Here is a 27,006-nt window from a genome sequence, read left to right as displayed (position 1 = left end):
AAATGCTCAGGGGTTTGGAACTGCCCTCCTGTAATGGAGAGAACATTGCCATGTTAAATTATCACATTGATGAAAGATGCTTTGCAGAAAATTAGGATTGTGAGCAGCTTGGAGTACATAGAGAGCTAGTGAGATGATGCTGTAATTGCAACAGTGTGCAAGGATAAACCCAGTAACTTCAATAAATGCCATCATTGTGTACTCTTCTGTGTCCTAGACAGGGATTCTGGGGTAAACGGAGAATGAAAGTCATTTTCTAAGCAAAAGCAGCTGCCTTCTGGAGAGTACATTTGGCAGACTGGGTGACGTGTGTGTGTTGCTGGGGGAGAAGGATGGAGCCATCCTTTACTGCTGGTTTTCTGCTTAACAAGTTCATTACCAGGCAGGTATGGTGTGACTCCATCTGGTTTTCTTCTCCCACAGTAAATGGAAGTTTTTCTTTTCATGTGTCTGTTAGATCAGTAATTCTTTGTAAAGTTTACTGGAAAGCTGTTCTTTCCTTAGAAAAGTATTTCTCTTCATTCAGGCCAGAGCAAGAAGCCAATAATAGCTTCCAACACTTTGTGTTGGAACCTGATTTTCTTCATTAACGCACTTCTTGCAGCCCGCGGCTGGGCTTTGATCTTGAGATCCTTTTACCTGCTGACCAGCCCAACCATCGTGGCTGACCTTTCAGTGCATCATCACATGCTCTGGACAAAAACCATTCCTGTGGCAGTGCCCCCTTCTTATTTTCACACCTTGAATTTGGATGTTCCTTCCCTTCCCCATGCATACACCTGCTATCCGCAGTCAGCGTTTGACCTTTAGGTTTGAATGGGAAGGGTATGGGCTTCAGGTACAGGCTTGCTTGACTGAGCAGTTGGCATCCCTTCCTCTATCTGAAATACAGCCCTTAACACTTGGGATTGAGGGGAAAGGGTTTTCCTATCCCGGTAATTTTTGATTTCCACAGGAGAGCAGGGTCCCAGCCAAGTGTTTCAGCATGGCTAAGCAATGCTTGTGAGCTGCTCCAAGTTCTCTGTGGCAGCAGTGGCCTGGGAATGGCACAGCTATAAAGCTGAGTGATCCTCTAATAACGGTTTGGATGTTTGTGATCGCAGCATTCACAGAGATAATGGATTTGCCCTGAACGTTTGTGCATTGCTGCAGCAGGGTGAGATAGAAATTTCAGCAATAAAAGGGAAGCAACCCTGTAAGATTTCCTAGGAGTTTCTGCTCTTTTGATTTATGCAGTGGGAATGTACTGCTTTGGCTCTGTTCTGCAGCCTTGCAAACATCAAGGCTCTTCAATACAGTCAAAATATGAAACATTTCATCAGCTCTCTAATCCCTGTATGCACACTGCACTGTAACCAGCAATCTCTTTAAAACATACCTGGCTTTCTGGAATGTGGTTCAGCCTTTTGTCCCCACCAGTGTCTTGGCCACAAGGTGCTACCTAACACAGTTAGCTTTCAAGCCCAGCTTTGTACTTGGGAGTGTAAAAGCTCTCAGAGCATGGAGAGGGATCCTCCTGTCTATAACCATCAGCAAATAGGAAGGTGAGCCAAGCACATTCTCGGCAGGGTATTAACCTCTGAAAAGATACTAATTATAAGCACTGAATATTGCAGTGCTCAACAGGTGATCAGTCACATACCATTTGGAGGATATTTGCTCTTAGTCACTTTGTTCATCATCAAATCTATTTCATTTCTGTTGCCATAATTCTGTTCATTCACTGCTGGAATTCTTTGGCAGGAAAAATGTCAAGTACTGCACTCAACATTTTGCTGAAGAAATCTGTTCAGCCCGTTGAATTAGAACAGTGTCTCCAAAAAGAAGGAAGGCTCTGGTTTCAGTTGTTGTTTGCTTGTTAGGGTGAATGAGTGTTGCTGTCCTGCAAGGGATGTGTGCTTTTTTATACCCCAGACAACCTGATTATTCATTTCTTGTGTTTTTTCATCGATTTTATCAGAGCTGCGTGCTCACACCTGTGACTCGATGCACATACAAAGACCATGAGAATATATCCATTGGGTTTTTTGTTTTTTTTCCAATGGAGAAAAACACGTTGTCCTGGAGAGTATGAGCGAGTTGAGGGCCTTTACCCCTAACGATGAATTCTGTTCTTCCCTGCAGGAGCGGGATGGGATGCGAGCGATCCTGGAGTCGTATGACAGCGAGCTGACCCCTGCAGAGCACTCCCCACAGCTGAGCCGGCGCATGCGGGAGGCCGAGGAGATGGTGCAGAAGCTGCACGCTCATAACGCCGAGCTGGAGGTAATAAAGCAGCATCCTTCTCTAACCCCGGTCAAGGAACAGCTGAGGCCGTTTAAGACCGAGCTGCCTAGCAGTGTGCTCTGCAGAAGGCAGGTTTGCAACGTGCAGACTTCAGAATGGCAACGTCAGTAAGACCCACCGCGTGGTGCCGGCGATTCCCTGCAGTGTGTGTAGCGAGGCTCTCCTGCAGGCTGTGTCAGTAAGGGTGTGCTCATTAGGCCCTTACTTGGAGCATTTGGAGGATGTAAAGTACCTGTCTGCTGTTGTTCTTCTCTTCGTGGCATTGGGCCTGAGAGCCCCAGAGCACCAGTAACTACGTTAACTGCTTTTTTTATATTGGGGTTTTCTCTAAGAAAAACATTTTCTTTTTTTCTGAAGATAGTGTTTCTCAAAGGGATTCTTATGTTATTATTCTCTTTATGTAAATTTGCAGGCTGAAACAGGACTATAATGAGGTAAATTATAACATCCATTTGCCAAATTATTCCCTACCTCCCTGCTGTATTTGGTGGTAGTGGAATGATCCTGAATAGAAATATTTGGAAATATCTCTGTGATCTTAAATCTTGGCATTTTTATTCCATAGATTTCACAATAACTGTAAGTATGTGAGTTTTCCTTTCTTCATGTCTAATTCTACCAGCATACAGATTTACAGACACTGTAATTCAAATGGAGTAAAGCTTGTAGTAATTGCTGCTCCTGGGATTCCTAATGAAGTGAACTGCCCTGCTGTGCATCCATCTCCTTGTCACTCCTGTCATTTTCAGGAAACACTCTTTTCTGCTTTGGTAGGTAGAGGCTTAGGGCAGGAAGTACTGGCTCCAATGACCTCTAGAGCCTCACCTATAGGCCGAGCAGTGTGGTGTGAGCTCTGTATTGCATTGCAGGTCCTCTTCCTCCCTGTTTCTCAGTTTTGGGCAAGTTGAGCCAGAAATTAGCGGAAAGGGAAACTTGCCTGAATGTTTTCATCTGCGTGTGTTTGTTTGATATCCGCATTGCTTAACAGCAGGATTAGATGGCACTGACATAACATGACAGGTGGCTGATTCATCCTGTGCTCTGAGTTGCTGCCTGTGGTGGCTCTGGGTTGATGGACGGAGATGTCCCGAGTTGTTTTGCCATATGGGTCGAATCTGCACTGGATGGTAGCAGATTACCTTTTCCTTTTCAGGTGGAAGTGTGGAGGGGTGTCGGAACCAGTTCCTGCATCCCTTTAATTATTTATAGGGAACAAATGATAAGTTTATCTTCATGGATATGGATTAAGGGTTACGTGGAAAATTTCAGAAAGGAGCTGTGTTCTCTGGAGGTTTGTTTTGTGTGATGTCAACCTTTAAGTCTTTCAAAGACTTTGCTAGAAGCGGGATTCAAAGTCCTTATATTCCCCTTGTAAAGTAAAATTTTATGCTTCACTTGCTTGTGTTTGCCTTTCTGACTGCAACGTTGGCTGCCAAATCCAATCAATTTTGAAATTTTGGAGTTTGTTCTAGTAGAAATCCAAAAACTAGAAAGGGAAACGGAGGTCCATGAGGGCCTGCTGGCATCTCGTCATCAGGAGCAGCAGCTGTAAGTCACGGCCTGCAGATCAAAGATGTGGTTGATAGCAGCTATTAATAACTTCTCACATAATGCTCTGCACCTCCCAGCTCTGCACATTTTAGAATTGTTGACACCTGTGTGACTCATCTCGCAAACAAACAGAGGAGACAGCAGGAATGAGGCACCTTGGAGCTTCGGTTGATTTCTGAAATATGGGTTAAACTATCTCTGATGCTGCGGGGGGAGCAGAAGGGAACTTGGGCACATCTGCATCCTGGTGGCAGAAGGGTCAGGACTGCCGGGAGCACCTGCTGTAGGTGGGCTGGGAGGGCAGCAGGCAGCTGACTTGTGGGCTGTTTCCATGGTTTGTTTTGTTTTTTGCTATTGAACACTTCATTTACTCAAGTCTCTCCCCATGTACCCTAGCAGAGAAACCTTTGGTACTCGTAGAGCTGACACATCTGTGTGTGTGTTCCTGCTGGCTGCCCCAGTCTGTTACCAGTAGCCCCATCTCTGAACAACCCACAGAGGAAACAAGTAATGTTTCTAACCAGAATTTTTTGTACTCTGGAAATGGAGATTTTTCCCATTCATTCCAACAGCAGCCCCATGTGAGTGAGGAGGCTCTCTGCTGAAGATGGAGCATAGGAAGAGTTTGTGCTGAGGCAACAGCTTCTCACTTATTTAGGGAGATGAGGCCTCTGATAAGGCTTCTGCTTGATGTGTAAGTGGAGGTGGGAAATAGCTTAAAAGAACACAGGGAACAAGAGAGAGGTGTGTAGGCCCCGAGGGCTGCGTGTGAGTAGTTTGTTAGTGCATAGTGCAGGGATGGATGGTGTGGTACAGAGCTGTGTTGGGCCCCTCTGTGACTGGCAGGACAGCTGCTGGGAACACTGCAGGGTCTGCAGCATCAACCTCGTTGGGAAGAAAGGCACCTTGCCAGGAGCTCAAATGCAGAGTGATGCTTCCATCCCAGCTCGCTTTGTTGCACTTTGCAGCACCGTGATGCTGCCAAAGAATGGGTCCTGCCTGTGCCTGATGGGGCAGAGAACCATAGGATGAAGACAGGCTGACGGGGAGCTTTTAAAATCCCCTTCACTGATGACTGATGATACAAGCTGGATCTCTAATGCATGGGCATGCAAACACGTAGTCTGTTCTGGGAGCTGAAAGTGATTGCTATCTCCTGCCCAGGACTGCCTGCCCCCCCGTTCCACAGTGCTGAGCTGGCTGTCAGGTTCAAGAAAGCCCTTTATGGAGCACTACATGTAAAACAGGGAGGAGACCAAGAAAAACACCACCTGAAATGGAAGCTGGAAAAAGCAAGCAGGCTGTGCCAGCCTATTTCGGGTGGTTAATGAAGTGTCACTCAGCATCTTTTTAAAAGTGTGTTTTGGAACTGAAAAGGGAATGAGTTTGTCTCTGGTCAGCATGTAATCAATACGTAAAATTAACAGAATTGCAGTTGTGTGCTTATCATGACATAAATTTTCAGCTTGCAGTCAGCAATATTAGCAGTTTTTGTGCCAATCTTGATTAACTTTTACAACCGTTGCTCCCATTATCTCTAATCTCAAGATAAATGTGACAAAGCAAGAAGCCTCTGAGCGTGTGGCAGCTTGTGACAGAGCTCTGTTGTGGAGTTTAGTGTTTGAAAAGTTAAATCCAGCTGCACAAAAGAGAAATCATCATAAATATAACTCCATTAATAGCTATTTTATTACAACACACTTGGCTCCATATGAAACTTTAATGAAGAGAGATTTGCAAGGAAGACTCACGCTGACACCTTCAATGATCTCTAGCATTTTTTACATTGAGAGATTTACACTGTCTGTGAACACCATATGTATTCTAATCAGATAATTACGAGTCTGACAGTTTCAGCACGAGAAATGCCATATGCTCTGTGCTTTTTGTGGTGCTGTTTTTGTTGCAGATTATCTTTTTTCATCGTGGGTATTACTGGTGACCTCAAAACTTGTTGACCAAAAATTGTCACCTTATCTGAGCGTGATAACTGCAGCTCGTCTGCTGGTGGTACCTGTGGTGATGGCCACAAGTCTGCTCCTCGCTAAGTGAGTTGCTTAGCAATCACTCCGGTGCTTAAAGTGCTTGGAATTTATGTGGATGCAATAGAATGTTTATTTGAGCAGTTAACAGTTCCTCCTCGTCTCTCACCTGGCTTCCCCCTCAGTGCTTTTCCACTTTGTTTTACCTCCTTTTTTTCCTCCCTTTGATCCGCACTTTATGCTTGTCGTGCTTTATCCCTCTGCTGAGTTCTCTCTCTCCCTCAAAGGTAAATTGCTTCTTTACATGGCAGAAGGGGTTTCTGTGATGATGGGAGCTTTACAGAGAAATTTCCTTCTATCTGTGCGATGCACAGAGAAGTTTGTTTTCATGTTCAGGTTTCTCCTGCCTGCTCTCGCTGCCTCTCTGCTGCCTTCCAGCCTTTCTGCACCACTTATCTCAGTGACAAGTGTAAGAAGCAGTGAGAAGATTGCCCTGCTCCTTTTGGATGTCCACAAGGAGCAAATCCGAGTCACTAGAGCTTTCTTCCCGCTCCAGCATGGTATGTGTTTGCTTGTCCAGACTTCTGCTGTCACTGTAGCATCTTATCTGTAACTCAGGAGGGAAAAAAGAGACTCTCTGGAGATGATGCTCACGTGCTGCATGCACCAGCTAGCACTGATTGCTGAAACACGCGCAATGCAGGCCATCATATTCTGACACAACAAACTCCCTGTCAGAATAGCATTTGGAACCTGGGCACTTTGGCATCTCTCAGCAGTTCTGAGCCTTCCTGGCCGCTGCATCCTTCACCTTTCTTTTCTTTTCTAGAGGAGAGGTGGCTCAGGCTCTGTGTCCTCCAGCACCGCTGCGAATCGGATGATTTGGTTCTCTCTTCTCTCACACATTTCATCTTCCTCCAGACCTGAGTGCCCTTGTCAAGTCAGGGAGCCCTGAGTTCCCTCTCTCCCTTTTACACCTGCTGGCGGCTGTGTTTGGGGAGAGCACCTTGCAAAGAGCCGTCACATAAATGAGGAAGTCGCATCACGAGGGGTGCAGTGATTTGTTAAAGGTGACAGTCCTGCTCTGTGGGAATGCCCTTAAAACTGGCTGGTGCCACGGCAGCAGAGCCTTTCTCCTTGGACCCAACACTTTTTTAATTGGTTGAACTAGATGTTAAAGCCCAATTATTATTAATTATTTTTATTTTTATTTTTTGGAGACGCATCCTCATTTTGGATGTGTACTGAAAATCAGGTGGTGTGTGGCAATGCCTGTGCTGTGGGTATCCTGCACCGAGCAGTGGTGTAAAGGTGGATTTTTACAGCTTGTTTTAGTGTGGAGGCTCTGACAGTTTAAGAATGGCTTTAACTCAGCAGTTCCTCGGGACCACAGCTAAAGAGGAGCAGGCTGACATCATTCTTAAGAAATGAGAATTCTTGACACCAACTTGTAGAGAGTAAATTGAATCGTTAATGAAGTTATCTGTCCTTTTAGCCTGTGGTACATATCAGGGGCTGCAGGAAGCAGCCCAGCTGAGGTGAGACCGCGGTGCTGTGTGGGATGCTTGGAGCACAGCAGTCTGCTTTTGTTCTGTGTGTCCAAAGCCTTTGTCACCAGCTGGGGAAATCACATTGGCACCTCTGGAGGCTCTCGTGATAGATGCTAGCAGCATGTGCTCCCCTAAAAATGCTCTCGGTGTGAGTAGATCCTCCTGTAGACTCTTCTGATGATGTTTTGAATAACAAAGCACAAACAAGGCTTGACCTGAGGAATTTGTATCACCTTCAAATGCACCTGGATGTAGGAGATGAGAGAAGCAGGTGAACTGGGTCTAAATTCTCACAGTAGATTTAAAATTACCTAATTTTCTAGTGATGTTTTGGAAAGAGAAGATAACTGATGTGAAGTTATGAGTCATATTCACCACAATAGAACAGGGCAGAGTGTTTCTTACGGCATTGAGAGCTTTAGAATGCTTTAAACCAGAGACCTGCTTTAGAATGCTTTAAACCTGCTTGCCTGTGCCCAGAGATACAGGCTTTACGTTCAGACGTCTTCAGGTGGAGGAGGAAGCAAAAACACAGTTGGGGTGGGAATGGTGGCTCTGGCACAGGCAGAGGTGGCACACAGGGGAGCTGTTTTGAAGCAGTATGGTTCATCTTGCCTCCTGCTGCCAACGTGTTGCTGGGGTGAAGCCTGGGTGCAATAGGTGCAATGCCTCTTCTCCACCAGGCAGAAGGAAGGAGCCGGATTAAGTGTCTTAAGGGAACATGTAGCTGCTGGTTCTTGATGTTAAGGAAGGCTTTGACAGTGTGCTTGCACCACTTCCCCAGGTCACATTCTACAATTACAGACTTACAACTTTATTTCAATTTCATAGAAATTACATGAATTGCATTCTGTGTTAGATCCTGAGATCTAACTTCTGTGGGTCTATTCTAGGCTGGAAAGCATGGTGAATTCATGTAGTGTTGATGTTATCTACGTGGCCCACACACGCTGCCGTGGCAGACCCTGGTGGCTGGGTTTGTGTTCAGGTGTGCTTGAGTGATCCTTGGAATGGTCAGAGCTTCCTCAACAGCTTCCGAGGTACGTGAGGACACAGCCTGGCCTCCCTGCAGCAGAGTGATGGCATCCTGCTGGAGGCACTGCTCCATCCAATCTCTGAACTGCCTCCCACATGCAACCAGCCCAACGATGCCTTAAGCGTGTGGTTCATCTACATGTAGCTCAGCCCGAGGAGTATTTTGGTGCTTGGCTCATTAGGGGCAGGATAAGATAACTGTCCAGGCCAGGATCGTCTCTTTTGGGTGTCCCAGAGGTGCTCTGACCATTGCATCACACCTCATTGGAACTGTGTTGGTGAATTAATTTCTTTGGCAGAAAGTGCAAAGTAAAGTTAATGTTTAATGTTCTCTAGTTATTAGGACTACTACTTAGTTACATTTTGGCAGTGATGAAAGCTGCAGCAGCTCATGGAAATTAAGCAGTTCTGAGAGAAGCAAGGAAGCAGCATCTGGTGAAAAGATTAGAATTGAAAATTGTGCATCCACAAAACATCACAGAAATCTGATCTATTCCTTGCCTCTGCCTTGCATTAATGACATGGAACAGTGCTTGTCGGGGCATCTTGAGAGATGTTTTGAACTTGTTGAGGTGAGTTGATTTTTATAATGATTGGATTTGAATTCTGTGATTTCTAGTGCTTCGTTTCAGGATAACTACACGATCTCCGCATAATTTAGAGTTTAAAATATGTATTTATAAGTGTTTTCACGTCACCTTTTAATTCACAGCGATGGCCTCTTGTGACAAACAGGAATTAATGTTTTTAACAGCGGTTTTCTATTTGAAAACACACCATCAACTTTTATCTATAGCCAAGTTCTTGCAATGGCATCTCTGCAGGGCCCGTCTGGGTGCCTCGCTCTTCCTGTCCTGGAGCTGGCAGTGCCCAAACCTTGCTGCACTGGAGCAGCTTGCAGGGCTCTGCAGTGGATCTCTGCCTTTGAGCTCCTGGGCTCGGAGCTCCGCTGAACTCCCACTGCCTCATAGTCATAACATGCACTAGGAAAAGTGCTTTGAGAAGACAGTAACAGCACAAACTCGTTCCCATGCATTCCCATGCTCCTGCTCTTTGCAATTTGCCAGAATCTCAAGATCCTTCTTAATGCTCTTAACTTTGTTTATTGTAGCAATTAAAACAACAGTAGTTGCTGCCTTAATTTTCTTTTTGAAGCCCATTGATTATTTCCAGTTATGATCTTAATCAGCAGGAGCGGAAGGGTTGTTTCTTCAGGGAGCTAATTAGTCTCAGTGCCTGGTTCAGCATGGTTAGCTGAATGGTGTGGTGCCTACATGCAAAGGGCGATTGCAGTTGTTTTCTTCCAGAAGATCCATAATTATTCACCTTTCATGCTTTCTTCTCCAGGTTACACATTGTAGTTGCTCCCACATCTTCTCCCTGACTTTCCCTGCAGACTGCTTTGTCCATGCACTGCAGCTTTTCTTTTTCTTCAATTTGGTTCCATACTGAGGTCGTGAATTAGAGTATGGCACCTCTGCAGCATTTGGAAGAAGGTGGCTGGAGTGCCTGTCTTCACTTTTCTCCCTTCTGCTTTACTTAACTGTGACTAGCCAGCTGAGTCTTGGAAAAGACTGGGAACAGAAGTGAAAAAAACAGCTGATAGTGATATTCACCAAGCTGTGAATAAAAATGGAGCTGTTAATACAGATCCCCTCTGTTTAGAAGTGGTCCAAGCAAACTGTAAGGAGCAATTCTCTATTTTCAGAGGCTTTGCAATTTATCTGTTTGTTTTAACTGGTGCTAATGTCAAGCATGCTTTGGCTCTGCTAAAAGCTTTGCAGCAGGACGAACTGAAAGTTCTGGGGAAAGCAGCATTGCATTCTTCATGCCTTGTGGTCCAGGGATGGATACTGGTATGAAGTGCACAGCACATTGATTGGGCACACTGTGCTGATTTATATTTTCAGTTTGGTTAAATGGCCATAATGGCTGTAGTGATGCCTTCATGTTTCAGTTCAATTCAAAACCACATTAAAAGCTGAACCAATGTGTGTTTTAAAGCATTGATTTTTATCTATTCTGCCTTTTCTTGCTTGTGTTTCAAATGTCAGACTTACAGACCTAGAGTTTTTGCAGCACCTCTTTGTTTTGGGAGATGGTTCCTTTTCCCCTTGGAAGCCCAACCTTCTTGGACAAGTTGGTAATCCTAAATATTTTTAAGTTTTAAAGGATGGCAACAAGAAGCTTGAAAGATGTGTTAAATTGTATTATTGGTGTATGAAAAAACAGTGATGGATTCAGTAGCTATGAATGGAGAAAAGAGTAATAATTTTGTAGAGGTTATTTAAAGTAGAATGTATTGGGTAAGGAGGGATTTTTGTTGAGGTTTATTTGTGTAGAGGCTGTCACCGTACTTTATTTATTTATGCAAAGAAGTGATCAATGTCTGTATCAGTTTTAACTCATGGGAGCATCTCTTGATGCTTTGACTGTTTCCCAAAGCCCATGCTGTGCCATGCAGAGCTGGGACTGGGCTTACTGACAGATGCTCCAAAACCCAAAGGCCTTTACCATACATGCCTGGAGGTTCCAGGGCTCTGCCGCTGCCATTTCCACTAATTGCTGCTTGGTTTGTTTCTTCTGTTTACTCAGAGATCATCTGAGTGTGCTTAATTGTTCCTCAGCTGCTACGTGGCAGCACGCAGAGCTCTTGCAAAGAGGGAAGCTGTTGTTGTATGTGGGATTTCCTTGAAGGAGCATTGCTCATCCAGCTTGGTGCAGGCTGCCGGGGTCTGTACTGACCTCAGATGCAGGTGTATGTAATTCCTCTGGATGTTTGTTGCATATAAAATACCATTGGTCTTCAGTTTTTTTCCATACTTGTTAGAAGCTTGCTTGAAAGCACCAGGCTTTGGTTTATTTTGTGACCAACAAGGCACAGTGTAGCCATAGGTGTATGTACGTAGATGTTCCTAGTGCTTGTTCAGGAAAGCATGTCTAAGGAAATGCAGATGACTTGCTTTATTCTCTTAAAATAACATAGCATCCCAGGCTAATTCTAAAGGCATTTTGTTGCTTTGTTGTTTATGTGTGTTTCTGAATGCAGTAGACGAGGCTCACAGCTATACAGAGAACTGACATTTATCTGCACGGTGCAGCATGACCTTATCGTTCATAAGTGGCATTTCCTCTCAAGATAATGAGCACCTTTTTATTTAGGCCAGACAAAAGCCAAATTCGCTGTAGCTGATTTTTACAGCCTATTAACACTTTGCAGATGATGTTATTGTAATTGTTGCTGATACTGGTTTCTGTTGCATTCCACTTGCTCTTTGGATAAAGCTCTTGTTTCTGAACAGCAGAGGGGAAGTGGGAGTGGAGAGGTCGCGTCATGAGCGCTGTGGAGCTGCTGCATGGCACAAATCTGGCTGCTCCTACCACAAACGAACATTTTGCAGAACCTCTGGGGGCTTCTACAGGGCCTGTTCAACAAAGAGCAGTTTGTGCATATTGTCCTGCAGTGGACGAACAAGCAGGTGATCCCCTGAGGTCAGCCCTCCTCACATTTAGGCAAAGGGGAAACTTCAGTGCTGTTATCTGCTCGGGTAAGAAGAAGGAACATTTAAGCGTGGGAAAAAGTGTGCTCACATTTACAGATCTGTTGCCTTACCCTGGTGCCACTGCTTGATTTAATTTTGCCTGTGGCATTAGCTGTGCACTCACACTCCCTGCCTAATGCCCAGCCACCACTGAACATGTGCTCTGTGGTGGGAGCTCATCTCTGAGATGATCTTAGCATCTGTTCTGACTCCTTGCCTTGCCAAATGGAGGTCTTCAGTGTTTCTGTAGCATGGCTTTGCTGGATAGAGATTCAGGTGTGAGGAAACTCGAGGGTTTCGAATAGGACCTGTCACCTTTTGCCTTGTCCGTCTGCATCTGCTGGAGTGAGAAGTGATTGTGAGTTGCTGGATTGCTTTCCTGAAATGAGTTGCTGTTTGCTTCGCTCAGAGAAGACAAACAATTGCATCTCAACAATATCCCGTCTGGCATCTTTGTTGGCAGGCTCAGCAGAAGGGCTGAGGACTGAATGGACTGCATTTAGGATGAAATTGCAGGGCTCCCTGAGGGGCTAATGCTTTCAGATCAAAACTGAGAAACATTGATGAGGCAACACAAGGAAATAGGCATTTCTGTTCCTTTTGCTCTGTCTATTTTACAGATAAACAAGGGACTTCAGTCTCAGACTGGTTAATCCTGCAAGACAGTTATTGTGAAGGAAAGTGCAAGTTTCTGCAACGCAAATTAAATGGTGCTTGGCAAGCACAGAATATACATCACACCTGTGCTGTGCAAGGATGGTCTGTTTGCTCTTTCTGTTCTTGTTATTGCCATTATTTTTTACCCTTTGGTACCCTTTTCTAAACCCTTTTTTTTTTAAGGAATGGGAGATGTTAAAGATCCCTGCAGGACAGGCAGTGCAGGAGGCACAAAGCTCCGTGTGCCCACTGGGCTGCCTGGAAAAGAACCCTCGGGTTGGGTGAGAGTCCCCTAAAGGCTCTGAAAGAAGGAGCACAGGATTAAGAGGAGCATTTAAAAAAGGGTAATTAAATTGGCTGCTTTGTTGGATGCTGGAAAGCTGCAGCCTGGGAATGTGGTGGGCAGCCAGACGAGGTGGAGGAGAGAAGAGGGGGTAGGAGACAGGTGGCAATGAGAGCCAGGGAATAGAAGTTCCAGTTATTTTGAGGAACAGTTATAGTTTATGAGAAATCTTCCTGCAAATGCTTTTCAGAAACCAGATCCTCTCTGGGAATGGCTTGTGTTGCTCTAGCTTTGCTGTTCACTGCCACGGATCGTATCACTTACGATGTGATTTGTAACTTAGCCTTGGTGGCTTTGACTCCACTCCTGTTTTGGATGGCCCTCACTGCAGACCAGCACGAGCACTTCCAGTGCTGTACTTTAATGAGAGCTCTGAACAGTACAAGACTCAAAGTTGGTCCAAGGTGGCCCACAGGAGACTGAGTTTTCAGATAAGAATTTAATGATAACACAAAAGCCCTCTTAGGATTGGGGGCACGTAGGGAAAACCTCAGTCACAAACTTGTTTGTGCACTTGAAACACTTGAACATCGTTTCTTTTCATCCCTCCTTCCTTCACCACATTTGTCCTGTGTTGTTGGCCTCCACCTTACTAACAAATGATTAAGCAATAACAAAAAACAACCCCAAAACTTGCTGTAGCCTTCAAGTGTTTGCTTTGAATTTGCTGCCTGTTTATAAGTCATTCATTTGAGCCACAGTGGCAGTTAATTAGAAGTGTGGTGAATCCTTTTTTCAGTAATGTGCCAAGAGAGGATCCTTTCAGTTCATTTGCTTTTTTTTTTTTTTAATGTTTCTTTGCTGCAGCTTTTACACTGTGCTCAAATTCCTTTGGGATTTGTTTACTTAGAATATGTTCTCAAATGAAAGCGGAAAGGTTTTGCTCCTCTTTAAGGAAGTCAGAGGAGCATGACCACATTCTGCAGGGATGCTGATGTTATCTGAGGGTGGTAAGAATGTATTTTACACATTTTTTTGCCTTCCAGGTTTTTATCTTGGAAGATTTTTTTAACCTTTTTAATGGAAGGACTGTCTGTTAGGAGTACTGGTATCCCTGAACCACAGTCACACGACTTTACGTAAATTCTGCTTCTAAACCCCGTTCAGCTCATAGTACAAAAATGATGAGGTATAATATTATAATTGCAAATTGTGACTGTCTCTGTGGCCTTGCAGAGGACACGGGGTCCTTGGGCTTTGCTTTCTCCTTTTGCTGAACAGTGTTTGCACAAATCTTCTGCACCTCACTGAGAGGTGTAGGAAATGTGTACCGGCGCATCCCAAGCAGTGAGGCAGGGCGGTGGGTGAGACACAAATACATGGCAGGTGAGATGGTGCATGAAACCTACACTAATAAACACAGCTGGGTTTCTGTTGGCTCCACGAGACGTGCTGAGGTGTGGAGTGTTGCCAGGGCTTTTGAAGTGGAGCCTGTCTGCAAGGAGCCTGGCGGCCATTGATGTTGCAACGCCTGGGAATGTAAGCGCCGATGTTCTTCTGCAGGGCAGAAGTAGTCTGTTGTGGGTAGATGTGTGGTGGGAATGGAGACTTGGATTTTTATTTTGTTGTTTTAGCAGCCGGTACCAGTGAGCTTTTTCCTTTGTTTTTTTTACATGTATTTATTATTTAACTCCCACCAACCCTGTTTATTTTTGTGCCGTGGGATCCCGGCAAGGCAACCAAAAAGAGCCAGCTTCTTCTGGGGTCTGACTAGAGAGCAGGTATGAAATTCCAAGGGAAATTCCTGCTTGGCCTCCAAGTGCAATGAACTTTCTGCTTTGAAAAGGAGAATCCCTCCAGTAAACTCACCTTTCTCCCCATCATACAGACAATACATGAAAATCAAGGTGCAGGACAAAAGCAGAGAATCATTCCATTCATTTCCTCATCTCCCCCTCACTCGGTTCCTCCCTAAGTCAGTTGCACCCAGAGCCATCGGAGCCCATCAGCTGTGTGGAGCTCACCCTGACATTTGGAAAACCCTGTCTAGAAGAGGAATCAAGCAGCAAGCTTCTGCTAATTATAATAGCTGTGTTTAAATTGTAATGTCTGCTTTATTAAGCAAAATCCAGCCACGCACTCAGACTAGAAGCTGCAAATATGTATCAGAGGAGACAGGTCCTAAACAAACATTCTGATGGGGAAACAAGGGCAACAGAAGCATTGCTCTGTCAGAGCAAACATTGCACAATTCTGTCTGGAGGATGAATGTTGTTTCCTAGCAACTTCCAGGAGTGTTTCAAAATTGTTGGAGACCCTCTGAGATTTAGGCACTTTACCCACTGTTCTGCTGGATGCCAAAAATACGCTGGTTGTAATTTCACAAGCCTTTCTTTCAAGGGCAGTGCTTGCTTCAACCCTTCCCTGACCTTCATTTGAGCTTGCACAACCTGTGCGGCAGTACAGAGAGCCAGGACAAGACATCAAGCTAAATTAAAACTAACCCAGGAGAAGGAAGTTCTAAGGGTGGATCTTCGCTTCCCTGGTGGTGGTTGCCAGCTGGCTCGTGGTGGTCACACTGGGATGGGTGTTCTGTGTGTGAGGGTGCTGAGGGCAGGGCGTGGGGTGGGTCAGTAGGGAGAAGTTGTTGGGAACATGGCACACGTGTCATGAAAGGCATCTTTTAGGAAGGGACATCATGCGTCACCAGCTGCTAAAAGGCCTTGAGCTTAGGGGAAGGTGCTGCTCCTCAACCTTTAGGGGTGTTAGGGTCAGGGGGAGCTGTTGACTTCCCTTGTTTTAATGGTTAAAAGATTTGTCACAACTGGAGAGGCTGTGGTGTACGAGAAGTGTGAGAACAACTGTGCTGTGTTTCACCCAGATACAGACCTTCAGGCTGGGGTCTAATCTGTGCTCAAAGCCCTCTTCTTCCAATCCACTGCTTCCCCTCTTGGCAGAAGCTTTCTGCCTGTTCCACTGTACCACTCATACCTGAATTTCTGCTCAGATTCAAATTTCTCTGAAAACCTTATTTCAGCTCCTCTCCAGGTATTGATACTTCTCTCAAACTACATGGGCCATTCAGAAGCATTGGCACCCTGAGGCTCTTGGGGGTGTACACACCTCTCCTTGACAAGCAAGAAGATCATCCAGGTGTTCAGTTGTCAGCATGCTGGGAAGACAACGCTGCGTTACGTTGATAGTCTGACAATCTCCTTTTATACATTTAAATTAAAAGTGATACAATCGCATAAATCATTGTCACAGTACTGTACGGAAACCGAGTGCTGTGATACAGAGCAGTTAGGAGATGACAGAGCGAATGCTCTTATTCTTGACTTTGAGAAGTGCACTGACAATGAATCATTCTTAGTGATGAGATATAGCAGTGCTGACTCATCGGCTGAAATTAGAAGGGTTTATTTAGGTAGAGATGTAATTCCACCATTTTTTTTCTGATGAATGGATAAGAGTGAACACTTTTGTTGGCTAATTCACACACTTCATCAACTGAATGTCGCTTCTTTTCCCCTGACAATCAAACCTAGCTGGAGGCAACTGACAGAGGGAGGGAGAACCTGGATCCGGGGAGGTGGCACTGGGAAAAGCGTACCGTGCAGGATGGATGGGAGAAGAGTTCATGTTTTGGTAGAGATGTTGGCTGTTGTATGGACAGCACTTTTAGTTTCTGAGGTTTTTCTTTCAGTTTAGTGTGTGTTAATGTTTGCTTATTATTCTGTCAGTTGTAAGAAAGACAAACAAATGAAAGTTGCTGAACTCAGAATTTTGCCAGAAGGTGACCAGCAGATGTACAAACAACTGTTATCCCCTTCTCCAGCCACCTTTGTCATTGCATCCAACAACAAGGGATTCTGTTCTTAAAGACATTGTTGGGGGAGCAGCAAAAAAAAAAAAAGGGCCTCCCTGCTGGGGTTGCACATTCAGCTGTTTTTCTTGGGTAAGAATAGTTTTGAGCCCACAAAGAGAATCTTAGTGGCAGCATCTTCTCTAATGGATGTTGTAGTAGTGAGCTCTTGGAGCTCCAGAGGAGGGCCACTAAGGTGATCAGAGGGCTGGAGCAGCTCTTCTATGAGGAAAGGCTGAGGGAGCTGGGCTTGTTTAGCTTGGAGAAGAGAAGGCTCTGGGGAGACCTCATTGTGGCCTTCCAGTATTTGAAGGGAGCGTATAAACGGGAGGGGGAACGGCTGTTTGTGAGGGTAGATAGCGATAGGACAAGGGGGAATGGCTTTAAACTGAGACAGGGAAGGTTTAAGTTGAATATTAGGAGGAAGTTTTTCACTCAGAGAGTGGTGAGGCTCTGGAACAGGTTGCCCAAGGAGGCTGTGGATGCCCCATCCCTGCAAGCATTCAAGGCCAGGCTGAATGTGGCTCTGGCAGCCTGGTCTGGTGGTTGGCGACCTGCACATAGCAGGGGGTTGAAACTAGATGATGATTGTGGTCCTTTTCAACCCAGGCCATTCCATGATTCTATGGAATAACTCCTCTGGAGAGTCCACCAGGGTCTGGGAGTCTCCTGCTGGGAGCAGTTGGTGTGGCAGAGCTCCATCAGTCAGACTGCCCTGTGCTGCTGAGGAAGCAGCTGCAAACTCCTGTATTTGGCAGTGTTCTCTCCCTGAGGGCTGCAGCACCATTTGATTAGGATGGAGGGAGGCAGACCTGTCGCAAGACTGTATTATTCCCAGCAGAGCTGTGCTAATCTTTTGGTCTCTGTGCTTGGCCTTAGAAAGGCGTTCGATGAAAACATCAAGGAAAGCCAGGAGGAGAGCAGCTGCTCAGCTGTTGCATGCTGGTTTTGCCTCAACCTCTGCTGCAGTTCACAGTGAAACTAGCAAACAGTCGCTCGTGTTTTGAGATGCAGATCTGACAGTTCTTGTCATGTGAAAGATCAGGAAACACCTGAGCCCCTTATTTTCCCACGACCTGCACCTACCTGCTTTCTTACAAATGTTTCTGTCTGGATTAGGATGCTCTGACCTCCACGGACTCATCCTTTCCTGAACAGCAGGCTCTACATTTTGCCACTTCCCCAGCTTGCCTTGGTACCGAGTCCTTAACCGATGGGAGACAGCATGAGCAGTGCTGATGGAGTAGATAGTAAGAAGTTTAGAATGTTTCTCCAAGCTGTGCCTTTTATTGCAGTTGTGAAGGTCACCTTTGCGTTGAGGATCAGGGAGATGAGGGTATGGCTACCTCAGCTCTTATCCTGTAGCTCAGTCCTTGTGCTGCAGGAGTGGTGCAGACCATCCTGTGTGTTGTGTGTCACTAAGGGCACCTTGTGCTCAGAGCTGACCTCCTGGGCAAAGACCTTGGATGGCTTTGCAGAGTGAGTTTATCTTTGTCGTCAGGGGGAGGAAAGGAGTTTCACAGAGTTCAATACTTCGCTTGGGGCCTCGCAGGAATTGTTAGGCACAGGGAGAACGGAAGCTGGATCTTTGCTGCAGAACTATGCAGCTCGTTTGGAGCTGGGTCAAGTGACTTGCCAGGAATAAAAATGTGGGTATTTTTTTTTCCTTGGAGTTGTATCTTCCTTGTATGAGTTGCTCCGCAGTAACTTTGCTTGCAGTCCTTTCTTACAGCATAACCAGTGAGAATTTGGTGTCATTTCATTCCAATAAAGCTCCTGTCAAGAATTCTTGTCGTTACTAAGTGACTGACTCTGCTAAAACAGAACATGGGAAGAGGGATTGGTCTGTCCTTGAGACTTAAGAGCAACAGAAAGATTTGGTTATTATCTCTTTGCCCAGTAAATCTTGATAGCCTGTTTGACAGGAGCTCGTGTCTTGCAGACATTTTCCCTGCATTTCAGTAATTATAACCATGACTTCAGCAATTTTTCAATTTGCAGCGTCGCTTTTTGTTTGGCACCCAAGAGCCTTTGCTTTATTCACACTTCATTTTGTTCACCAGCTGCTTTTTGTCTCTCACTGGGGGGCGGCATTTCACTGCTGCACATCCAATCCGTCCCTGGGAACCCGCTTCTCACGCAGGTAGCAGCTCCTGCTGTTTGCTGCTTCCTCACCGTGCACAGGGCAGCAACCTTCAGTCCCTTGCTGCTGCAGTTCGCTACCAGGCACCCAGGAGCCCGAATCCCTGGAGGTGTGAGGGGTCTTGAATGTGTAAAGCAGCGAGGAAGTTACTTAGCAGTGTGTGATAGCCCTCTGTCTCACTGACTGTGATCTCAAGTGATGCGATTTTGTTAAGCATCACAACGTTTCTACTACAAAGTGCCAGCACATCATTTTAAATTGGGAATGACCCATGTAATTTTAGGGTGCACAGAGATGCAAAGACAGTGCTGTGCTGCTCCCAGTCTGCGGCAGTGCTGTGCCGATGGCTTGAAGACTGGCCTCACCTAAATGGGCGTATAGCTTGGAAGGAAAAACAGGCAAACAGCTGAAAGTTGGGTCCTGTGGGTGAGATTTCAGTATGAACACTAATGAAAATTTCATTTCAGCTCTCACAGTATTTTAATATGCAGGATCACAGTATGGAAATAAACCCAAGTCTGACTGTGAGTGGCTGAGTTACGTCTGTCACAGTCTGCCACCCCCACGAGTAAGCTGGCTGTGGCATTTATTGTCAAATCAAAGTTTTCTCCCTGTTTTCACTACAAATCAGAATCTTATCTCTGTGTGAGAGAGAACTGGTGATTCCAGACATCTCTTCTAGCTGTTCTCATGACATTCCTCCATTGTTCCATATAATTGATAAGTGTGGTGCATAGAGCCCTACGTTTCTAAATTTATGGTGGAATTCTGAGCATTATGATCAGTGTTTCCCTGGGATTGCAGCTGTTTCCTTCTGCACTTCACCACAGCTTTGATGCTCGGTGTATTACCTTCATCCCTTGGCTTAAAGGAAAGAGATGGGGATGCACTTTTTTCCCCTAGCTGAGGCCACCAGATAAAATTTGCTGGCTTGGATCACGTGGTTTGGATCACATCGCTCTTTAGCTGCACGCTAAGGCCATCTGCATCGTGCATCTTCTTTTGTAAGCAGTCAGATACAAGTTACTGGGAAATTACCCTGCTAATGAATGGAGGACAGGCAGCACAAGGTGATGGGGCATGTTGGAATGCCCAGGATTCCATGTTTCTGTGACTGGAAGCAAATATGTCCTTCTAAATTTGTCTGCTAATTTTGTTGAGGAGGAGAGGCGAGAATTTATCTTCAAAGTCAATTAATATGAAATAGCTATTAATTAACATTATACTTAAATTTGCCAGTCATCACACCTGACTTGAATTTGCAGACAACTGTTGCATATAAAATACCACTAAGGACACCGTGGGCTGTGGCACACTGCAAAGGTTTGGAGCAGCTTTGCCAGGCTGAGCCCCCCCAGTGCCCATCCCCTGAGGTTTGGGTTGCTGGCTGTGAGCACACAACCCAGGCACAGGCAGCTCTGTCTATTTGCAGGCATTTCATGGAAAAGAATAAAAATGACGGGGTTTAATTTGAGTTAGTGAAAGCGCTGCTTGTTTTTCTCCTTCACAAAGCACCCGCGTTGTATTAGCGAGACTGTAAAGGCAATCATGTTTTCTGATGAAAGCATAAGGCTAAAATGATGTCTCCTAATGAAGATTGTTTTGATTTATTCCCCGTATGCAGCACAATTTTGCTTCCATAGCTTTTGGAAACAAACTTTAATTTTGTGTCTCTGGCTGCTGCTGCTGTGCCGTGCCGTACCCACGAGCTATTTAACACGCAGCACAGGGGAGTGCATTAATGCAGTCCACAAAGCGAGCGCTTCGATTTGCTAATTGCTCACAGAGCGGAGGGTATTGTTGTGGAGAGAGAGGCTGCTCATTACAGATTGAGCAGCTCATTTTTCTGACCAGCGAGGCTCACCTTGAGCTGCTCACCCATCATGCAGGACGCACGGCTCGGTCTGGAGCAAAGCAGGAGGCCAACAGCTGCACTAACATGGCCAGATTGCTTGGATTTCCTTCCCAACCCGCCCCCCTCCTGCATTGGTGGAGCTGGGAGAGCTGGGCCCGACCCCGTGCCTCCCTCCTGCACACCTGCTGTCGTGCTGCCTTCCTGTTTGCATTTGAGCTACGAAATACAATGGAAATAATTACAGCGGGAAGGTATAGGAGATTAATTATTGATGAAGGGAAGCAAGCCAAGCAATTCAGAAATGTCTCCTTGGGAGCCAGATCAGTTCCTCGCCTTGGAAACTGCTCCTGCCCCTTGCAGCCCTGCTCTGTATCACAGCAAGGCGGGAGCACGGGTTATCTGTCCTTCCCCACTGCTCTCCTATAAGGATGACAGTAGTGCTGACAGTAGATTAGACGGCGTTGTCATGTAAGATGAATGTTTGGAGTTGACAAACCCTTTTTTCCGTGGGCTTAAAGTAATTGACTGAACACTTGAGAGGATGTTTTTTTCTGCTTGTGCTACTTATTTGGTTTTCTTTACCTGTTTATGCCGCCTTCAGTGGGCAAATTGGACTTTACATGTATTTGTATATCTGATTCTTGAACTCAGCATCTGTTTGCTTATCAGATTTCTTAATGCTTGAGCTCAGCGGTCTGTGGGAATTTAACATGGGTATTAAGTAATAAGAATTTCCTCAGAGCTTTAAGATAACTTCTGTGCATATTGTGGAAATGCATCACAAGTCTTTCCTACCGAGAGATTCCCAAGGCACTGAGGTGGATGTGTTCAAGCTAAAAGCTCTGAGATGGGGCTGGCAAAGTGCTCCAGCACTGCTGTGGCTACCAGCCCCATACCTGCTGGGGAGGGGATGCTCCTGGAGTGGGAGGCTCTACGTGCCACCTCCCTTCCCACCCACCTGCAGCTCCCCACTCACACCAACCCTGGCTGCAAGCAGACGGGGAGGATGGAAGGGAAACAAGAAATCCAGCACTCCCTTCCTGGAAATATAAATGATCAGATGCAGTATAGCAATATTTCTTTCAGGCCTTTCCAAGGCTGCCCAGCAGACATCCGAAGAGATAACGCTGTGTGCTGTGCCAGAGCCCTTTGCAGCTCCTGCCTCCCAGTGCTGCACTGCTGGCAGCTCCGCCAAAGCACTCTGATTAAGTGAGATGTGGGGAGAAGTTCAGAGCCTAATTTCTTCTTCATAATTAAAAATGTGTGCATCTGTCATGCTGCTGGTGATTAGGTTGTATTTTCTTGTGGCCTAGTAGGAATATGGCAGTGAATCACTTTGCAAGCAGCTGTCCTCTAACAGCTGAGCTAGGTTCAATATTTGATTTAAGCTAATAAAAAGTCTGGGGTAGGGCTAATGTTTACAAACTGGATGTGATAAAGCATTCAGATCATCTGTTGCACAGCCAGAAGGGAGCAGCACAGGGGCCCCAGTGACGTGGGGCTGCGCCCTGTGCTCTCAGGAGCAGTTCTGCTGGAGGGGCCTCCTCGTTTCCAGCCCTCCATCACGCTGTAATGGCTCACAATCCATTAAATATGTCCCTTTTGCTCTTCTGTGAGAGCGTAGCCAAACCGTACAGTTAAGAATCTTTTAATCTTCATAAATAATTTCTTCTGGCAATCTAGTGAGCTTCGTTGCTGTTCTCTGGATTCCCACTCGTTCAGCTGCTTGCTCCCTTTGAGATGAGCTGCCTAGACATGAATGCAATGAAGAGAACCTACTCTGATTTAATTCCTATCTGATCGCTTCTCCAAATTGTATTGATCTGCTGTTATCAAGCTGCAGCTTTGAACTTGCTGTCCAGGTTTGCCTGTAGGTCTCTCCTGGCATAGCAAAGTGACAGGTTTGTATTTGGTTGTTTTCTCCAAGACTTATACCAGATAAATTATGGAATATTTCCTTCTTAGGCTCTCATCTGTCTGTATTATTTCTTTCCTGTCCAAAAGTTTTTGCAGCCTTCTTCCAGAGGGGAGGCTGACTGACCTGCCCTCTCCCACTCTAAATCACAGCATTATGGACCCCTGTGCTGCCCATCAGGAGATTGAATGGAGAAATGGCCCTCACACTGAGGGTCATATGAGTGATAGCTCCAGGAAGCACATATGTAATTCTTCATGTTTCTCTGCATCTCATTCAGAGCTGCATTTTCCATTTGAAGGTCATGTACACCTTCACTTAGATAAAGCTAATGAAAATACAGAAAAATTCCTTTTATTTTTTTCTAAATCAAAAATACTCTGTCAGTCCCAGAGTGTTGGACAAAGTCTATGCTAACCTCTCTCATAAATAACATCTCTGGGAGGAGGTTTTCTAATTCTTTGCCACGTGACTCTCTCCTGGCTCCAACCTGCTGGTGTAATTCTGCCTGATTAAGTATTAGTGGAAAAAAAAGGTCTTTCCCAGGTGTCTGCAAATGTACAGTTTCTTGATGTTTCAGCATCCAACTTGTGATAATTTCATTTTTCCTTCTTGCTTGCTCGTACACGCACTCCGTGTTTGGTTGGGACTGGCATCTCCTGCAGTGTTTAATGAGTGTGTTTCATTTCCCTGTGCCAGGTCCCAGGCTTCTATTAAAACCCCTTTCATCCTATTTGAGTGTCTGTTTCTTAAGTAACACCACATCATCCCATGCCCCGCACAGCAAGAAAATGGTTGGGTTTTTTTTCCCATTTCCACTGAGCTCTGCGGCCAGAGCAGTCTTGAACTGCTGGGTTGTTTGTTTGCAAAGTTAACCTTATGCTGTGCTGAACCCTGAGAATGCAGTGTTTTATTTGCCTGCATTTCAGTGCCGTTAGCCTGCAAAGCTCAGTGTTCTCCTTTTCGTTGTAATAAACTGCGTGCTGTTTGCTTCTGGTTTGGATGTAGTACTCAAAAGACCCATTTTGTGTGTGGAGAGAGATTGTTAGAGGGGCTCTGGAGGGTTTTAATGAATATCTGCCTGAAATTACATGAATTAGTTTGCAGGAAAGTTGTTTTTTTCCCCCGCTCTTGTTGTGTTTGTTTCTGTTGTTTAAATTAGCTTCTCTGTCATTGGTTGTGTCTATTTTTTGGGCTTTCTGCTAACCAGAGAAATGCAGATTGCAGCGCTGTGAAGAAGAAGACATGGGAAGAATTTGCACTGAAGGAGGAAACGCGGCTCCTCGCAGCCATCTCCGAAATATCTCCTTTCTAAATCCTTCCTCATAAACAAAATCTTGGAAAGCTCCTCCTATGAGTCATGTTCCCATTTCTCTAGAAATAATACAGAGATAATGTAAGATGTTTCTACTCTGTTTTGACATCCTTTGAATTTCAAACTTCCTTTTAAAAAAGGGAAAAACAAACCCTTGCACTGGGACGTGTTCTCATGGGTGTTCATTGGGTTATGTTGCAGAGAGGCTTTTTCTGGTGTTCTACCACAATTTTGGAGACTGCTAAAATCAACTACTTGACCCAAAAGTCTTCAACAAGGTATTTTGTGTGAAGTTATCTTTACACTCATCGCTCCTGTCAGTTGTGCAGCGAGCATCTTCTTTCTCTAAAGTTTCTTTGGAAGGAGCAGAGAGGAAGCTCAGCTCTCAGACCTGGCTGTAATGTGAAAATCTGGGATGGAGAGCCCAGTGGGTTTCCTCTCCACAGTGAACCCGTTCTGTCTGGTGTACTGCAGGCTCTCTGGGGCAGAGTGACCTCTCATAATGGGATACTGAGAGGGTGTATCAAGACCTACCACTTAGAATTCCTTTTTCAATGCAGTGAAAACCACATTGCCTTTGGCGTTTTTGGTTGGGAGTGGGAAGGAGGATGGTCAAATCAAAGTTCCTTTTAATGTCCTAAACTTTGTTTTCTTTTTATTTTTTGTCTCGAAGGTTCAGATGTCTCAAGTTCTGGAAGAAGTGGGAAATCAGAAGCAAAGAGCAGAGATGGTAAGTGGTGGTTGTTTGTTTTTTTTTTTTTTTCCCCATTTATTATTATTATTTTCTTGATGTTTCACAGAGCAGTAATGTGTGCAGAGTTCAGTGCCTTTGAACTGTGGATCGGTTCCAAATATTTGGATTTGGACAGCAAATGAACTCTTAAAAAGTTTGTATTATTGTTAGTTTTGGCACTGCTTGTCCTTCGTTTACCTGGAACAAGTGTTGCATGAGATCTGCTGATTTGCCACCCACCTTTTGGCAGTTTTTCTTTGGTTACTATTTAAGATCAGAAGGAAGCATTTCATTTCACACTGAATTAACTCCTTTCTTTGGGGACCTCTGATTCGGTCTCAAGTGAGCAAAGGACGAGATGCAGCAATTACCACAGACTAGTTTATTATAACGTGTGTTAATTTTCTGCTGGTTTTCTCTGTTTTATTGGTAGCTCCCTCAAGGACCAAAAGCAGTAGAAGCCACAAGTGGTGTGCCCTTCCACACTAGTAGTAGATTGTCATACATCTCATACTTTCTCCTTTTTTTATTTGGCTGTGGTCCTCCTTGCTGTTTCAACATCACCTTTTCTATAATGGGAGCAGTAATTGATTCAGATTCTGAGTTGATCTTTTATTGTGGGCAAACATTTATGTTTTTCCATGCTCCATCACTCTCTGTGGTGACATAGCTCAGAACTGATACTTCCAAAGAAGACTGAATTAATCCTATTTACCGTCTGATCTCGTTACATGCTGCCTTGTTGCACTTCTAAATTCTGTGCAGTCAACTTTGTATTGTCCTCACTGGATGTACCAGAGGATAAATGTGCTGTTATGTTTGATGTGCATTTAAAAAAAAAACAAAACATTTTAAAGATTTTCTTTCTGACTTGCAAAGCCTGGATTTTGAGTTACTTGTTTGCCTTCAGAAGCTTGCAGCATTAAACAAGCTGGTAGAGTTGGAGGGACTGGAACTTACAGTGTTAAGGCGTTAATTGGCCTTGTGCATCATCCATCAGCAGAGAAGAAAGAAGCAGTCAGTGTTCAGCACCTATTCCCAAGGGCTACTTGGTGGAAAACTTCAGGACTTGCGATCTTCCTTGGAAAGCTTACATCAATCTCACATGAATAGGCTATATTCTGTAGTGCTTTAGCTATGGATTGCAGGTTTGGGGGTGTGGACTTTGTTCTGCATTTTGATTTTTGTTCAGCAATTGTAAGAAAATTGTCGTGTTTCCTCTTTTTCCCTTTAGAGCTAAAACCTGACAGTCTTGTTCCTCCTTTTCACTGAGGGTAGATGGTTCTCCTCCATCCCCCAGTGAAACCTTCCTGGTAGGAGAAGATGTCACGTCTTATTTCCTGCAGTGTGAGGTGGCAGAGGTCTGTCCCCTTTGGATGGGGCTGTCCTGCTCTCCACCTGCCCACAGGCTCCAGCAATTATCCCGTCAGTTCCACTCTCCTCCCTGCCACTGAACAAGAAGTTCTTCCCTTGTTTTTTGTCTTTTTTTTTCCCCCCTCCCTCCAGATCAGCCCCTCACCTGGACAGCCTTATTTTCAGGCTCAGTTAAAGCTGGTGCTTCAGCAATCATTTGCCTAATTTGGTTTCTTCTCCTTTCTTTTCACCTCTCCCCCAGGTTTTCACCCGTGATCCATTTCTTGTTAGGTTGATGCTAAGCCTCCGTGGCCAGGAGGATGCAGAGAAATCTGCCTGCTCCAGGTGCTGAATATTGCTTTTCATGAGCCATTCTGCAAACAGGCCTGCGGCTGCTAGGCAAAGAGAAAAAAACCTGTCAGGTGCTATCGTCCGGTCTTTGGGATGCTTTGGGGATAAAGCTCCGTAGAGCTGACATCCCTGCTGCCACGCTGAAGAGTGCTAAGACTTTCTTACTTGCCCCAAAGCACTGCACAGGATGCAGTTTGTTCTAGGACTGGTGAACTCTGGCTGAATCTCATTGATGAGTGTTGAGGATTCTCCTGTGCAGCGGGGAGCATCTTCGATGCCCTGGTAGATCTTTTTTCACACAGCTATATTTAGATGTAAAATACGTCGTAATCTGTTAGGGTTGTGGCCTAAATAAGATGGGATCTGAGTGGTCTGTGCCCATGGGACAAGAGGTCCCAGTTTGAGGTCATTGTGTCCATAGGGACGATATAATGTGTGCTGTAGGGGACTCTGTGCTAGGACAGGGCAGTGCCTCAGGGGGGTGGGATGGCCTTGCTGTGCTCATTGCCATGAAATACTCCAGCACACAGTTTCATTGCTTAGCTGCTGAAAATGAGTTGACTACTAGTAGGAAAAATAAAAAAGGAAGA

At 45.2% G+C, this 27,006-nt stretch overlaps 1 protein-coding gene across 1 annotated transcript in view; it reads left to right on the top strand.

Annotated features, from left to right (window-relative positions):
• LOC104913502 (mitotic spindle assembly checkpoint protein MAD1-like) overlaps positions 1-24,784 on the top strand; it is a 61,263-nt gene extending 36,479 nt beyond the window's left edge. Inside the window, exons 3-4 of the mRNA XM_031555878.1 lie at positions 2,125-2,265; positions 24,653-24,784. Of these exons, the coding sequence (XP_031411738.1) occupies positions 2,137-2,265; positions 24,653-24,769 (246 nt within the window). The 5' untranslated portion in view covers positions 2,125-2,136 and the 3' untranslated portion in view covers positions 24,770-24,784. The remainder of the gene's footprint in view (positions 1-2,124; positions 2,266-24,652) is intronic.
• The last annotated feature ends 2,222 nt before the right edge of the window (positions 24,785-27,006 follow it).

This window comes from Meleagris gallopavo, chromosome 16 (genome assembly GCF_000146605.3).
Source record: "Meleagris gallopavo isolate NT-WF06-2002-E0010 breed Aviagen turkey brand Nicholas breeding stock chromosome 16, Turkey_5.1, whole genome shotgun sequence".
Lineage (NCBI taxonomy): Eukaryota > Metazoa > Chordata > Aves > Galliformes > Phasianidae > Meleagris > Meleagris gallopavo.
Note: the sequence above shows the minus strand (reverse complement) of the source record. Positions and strands in the feature narration are given on the sequence as shown.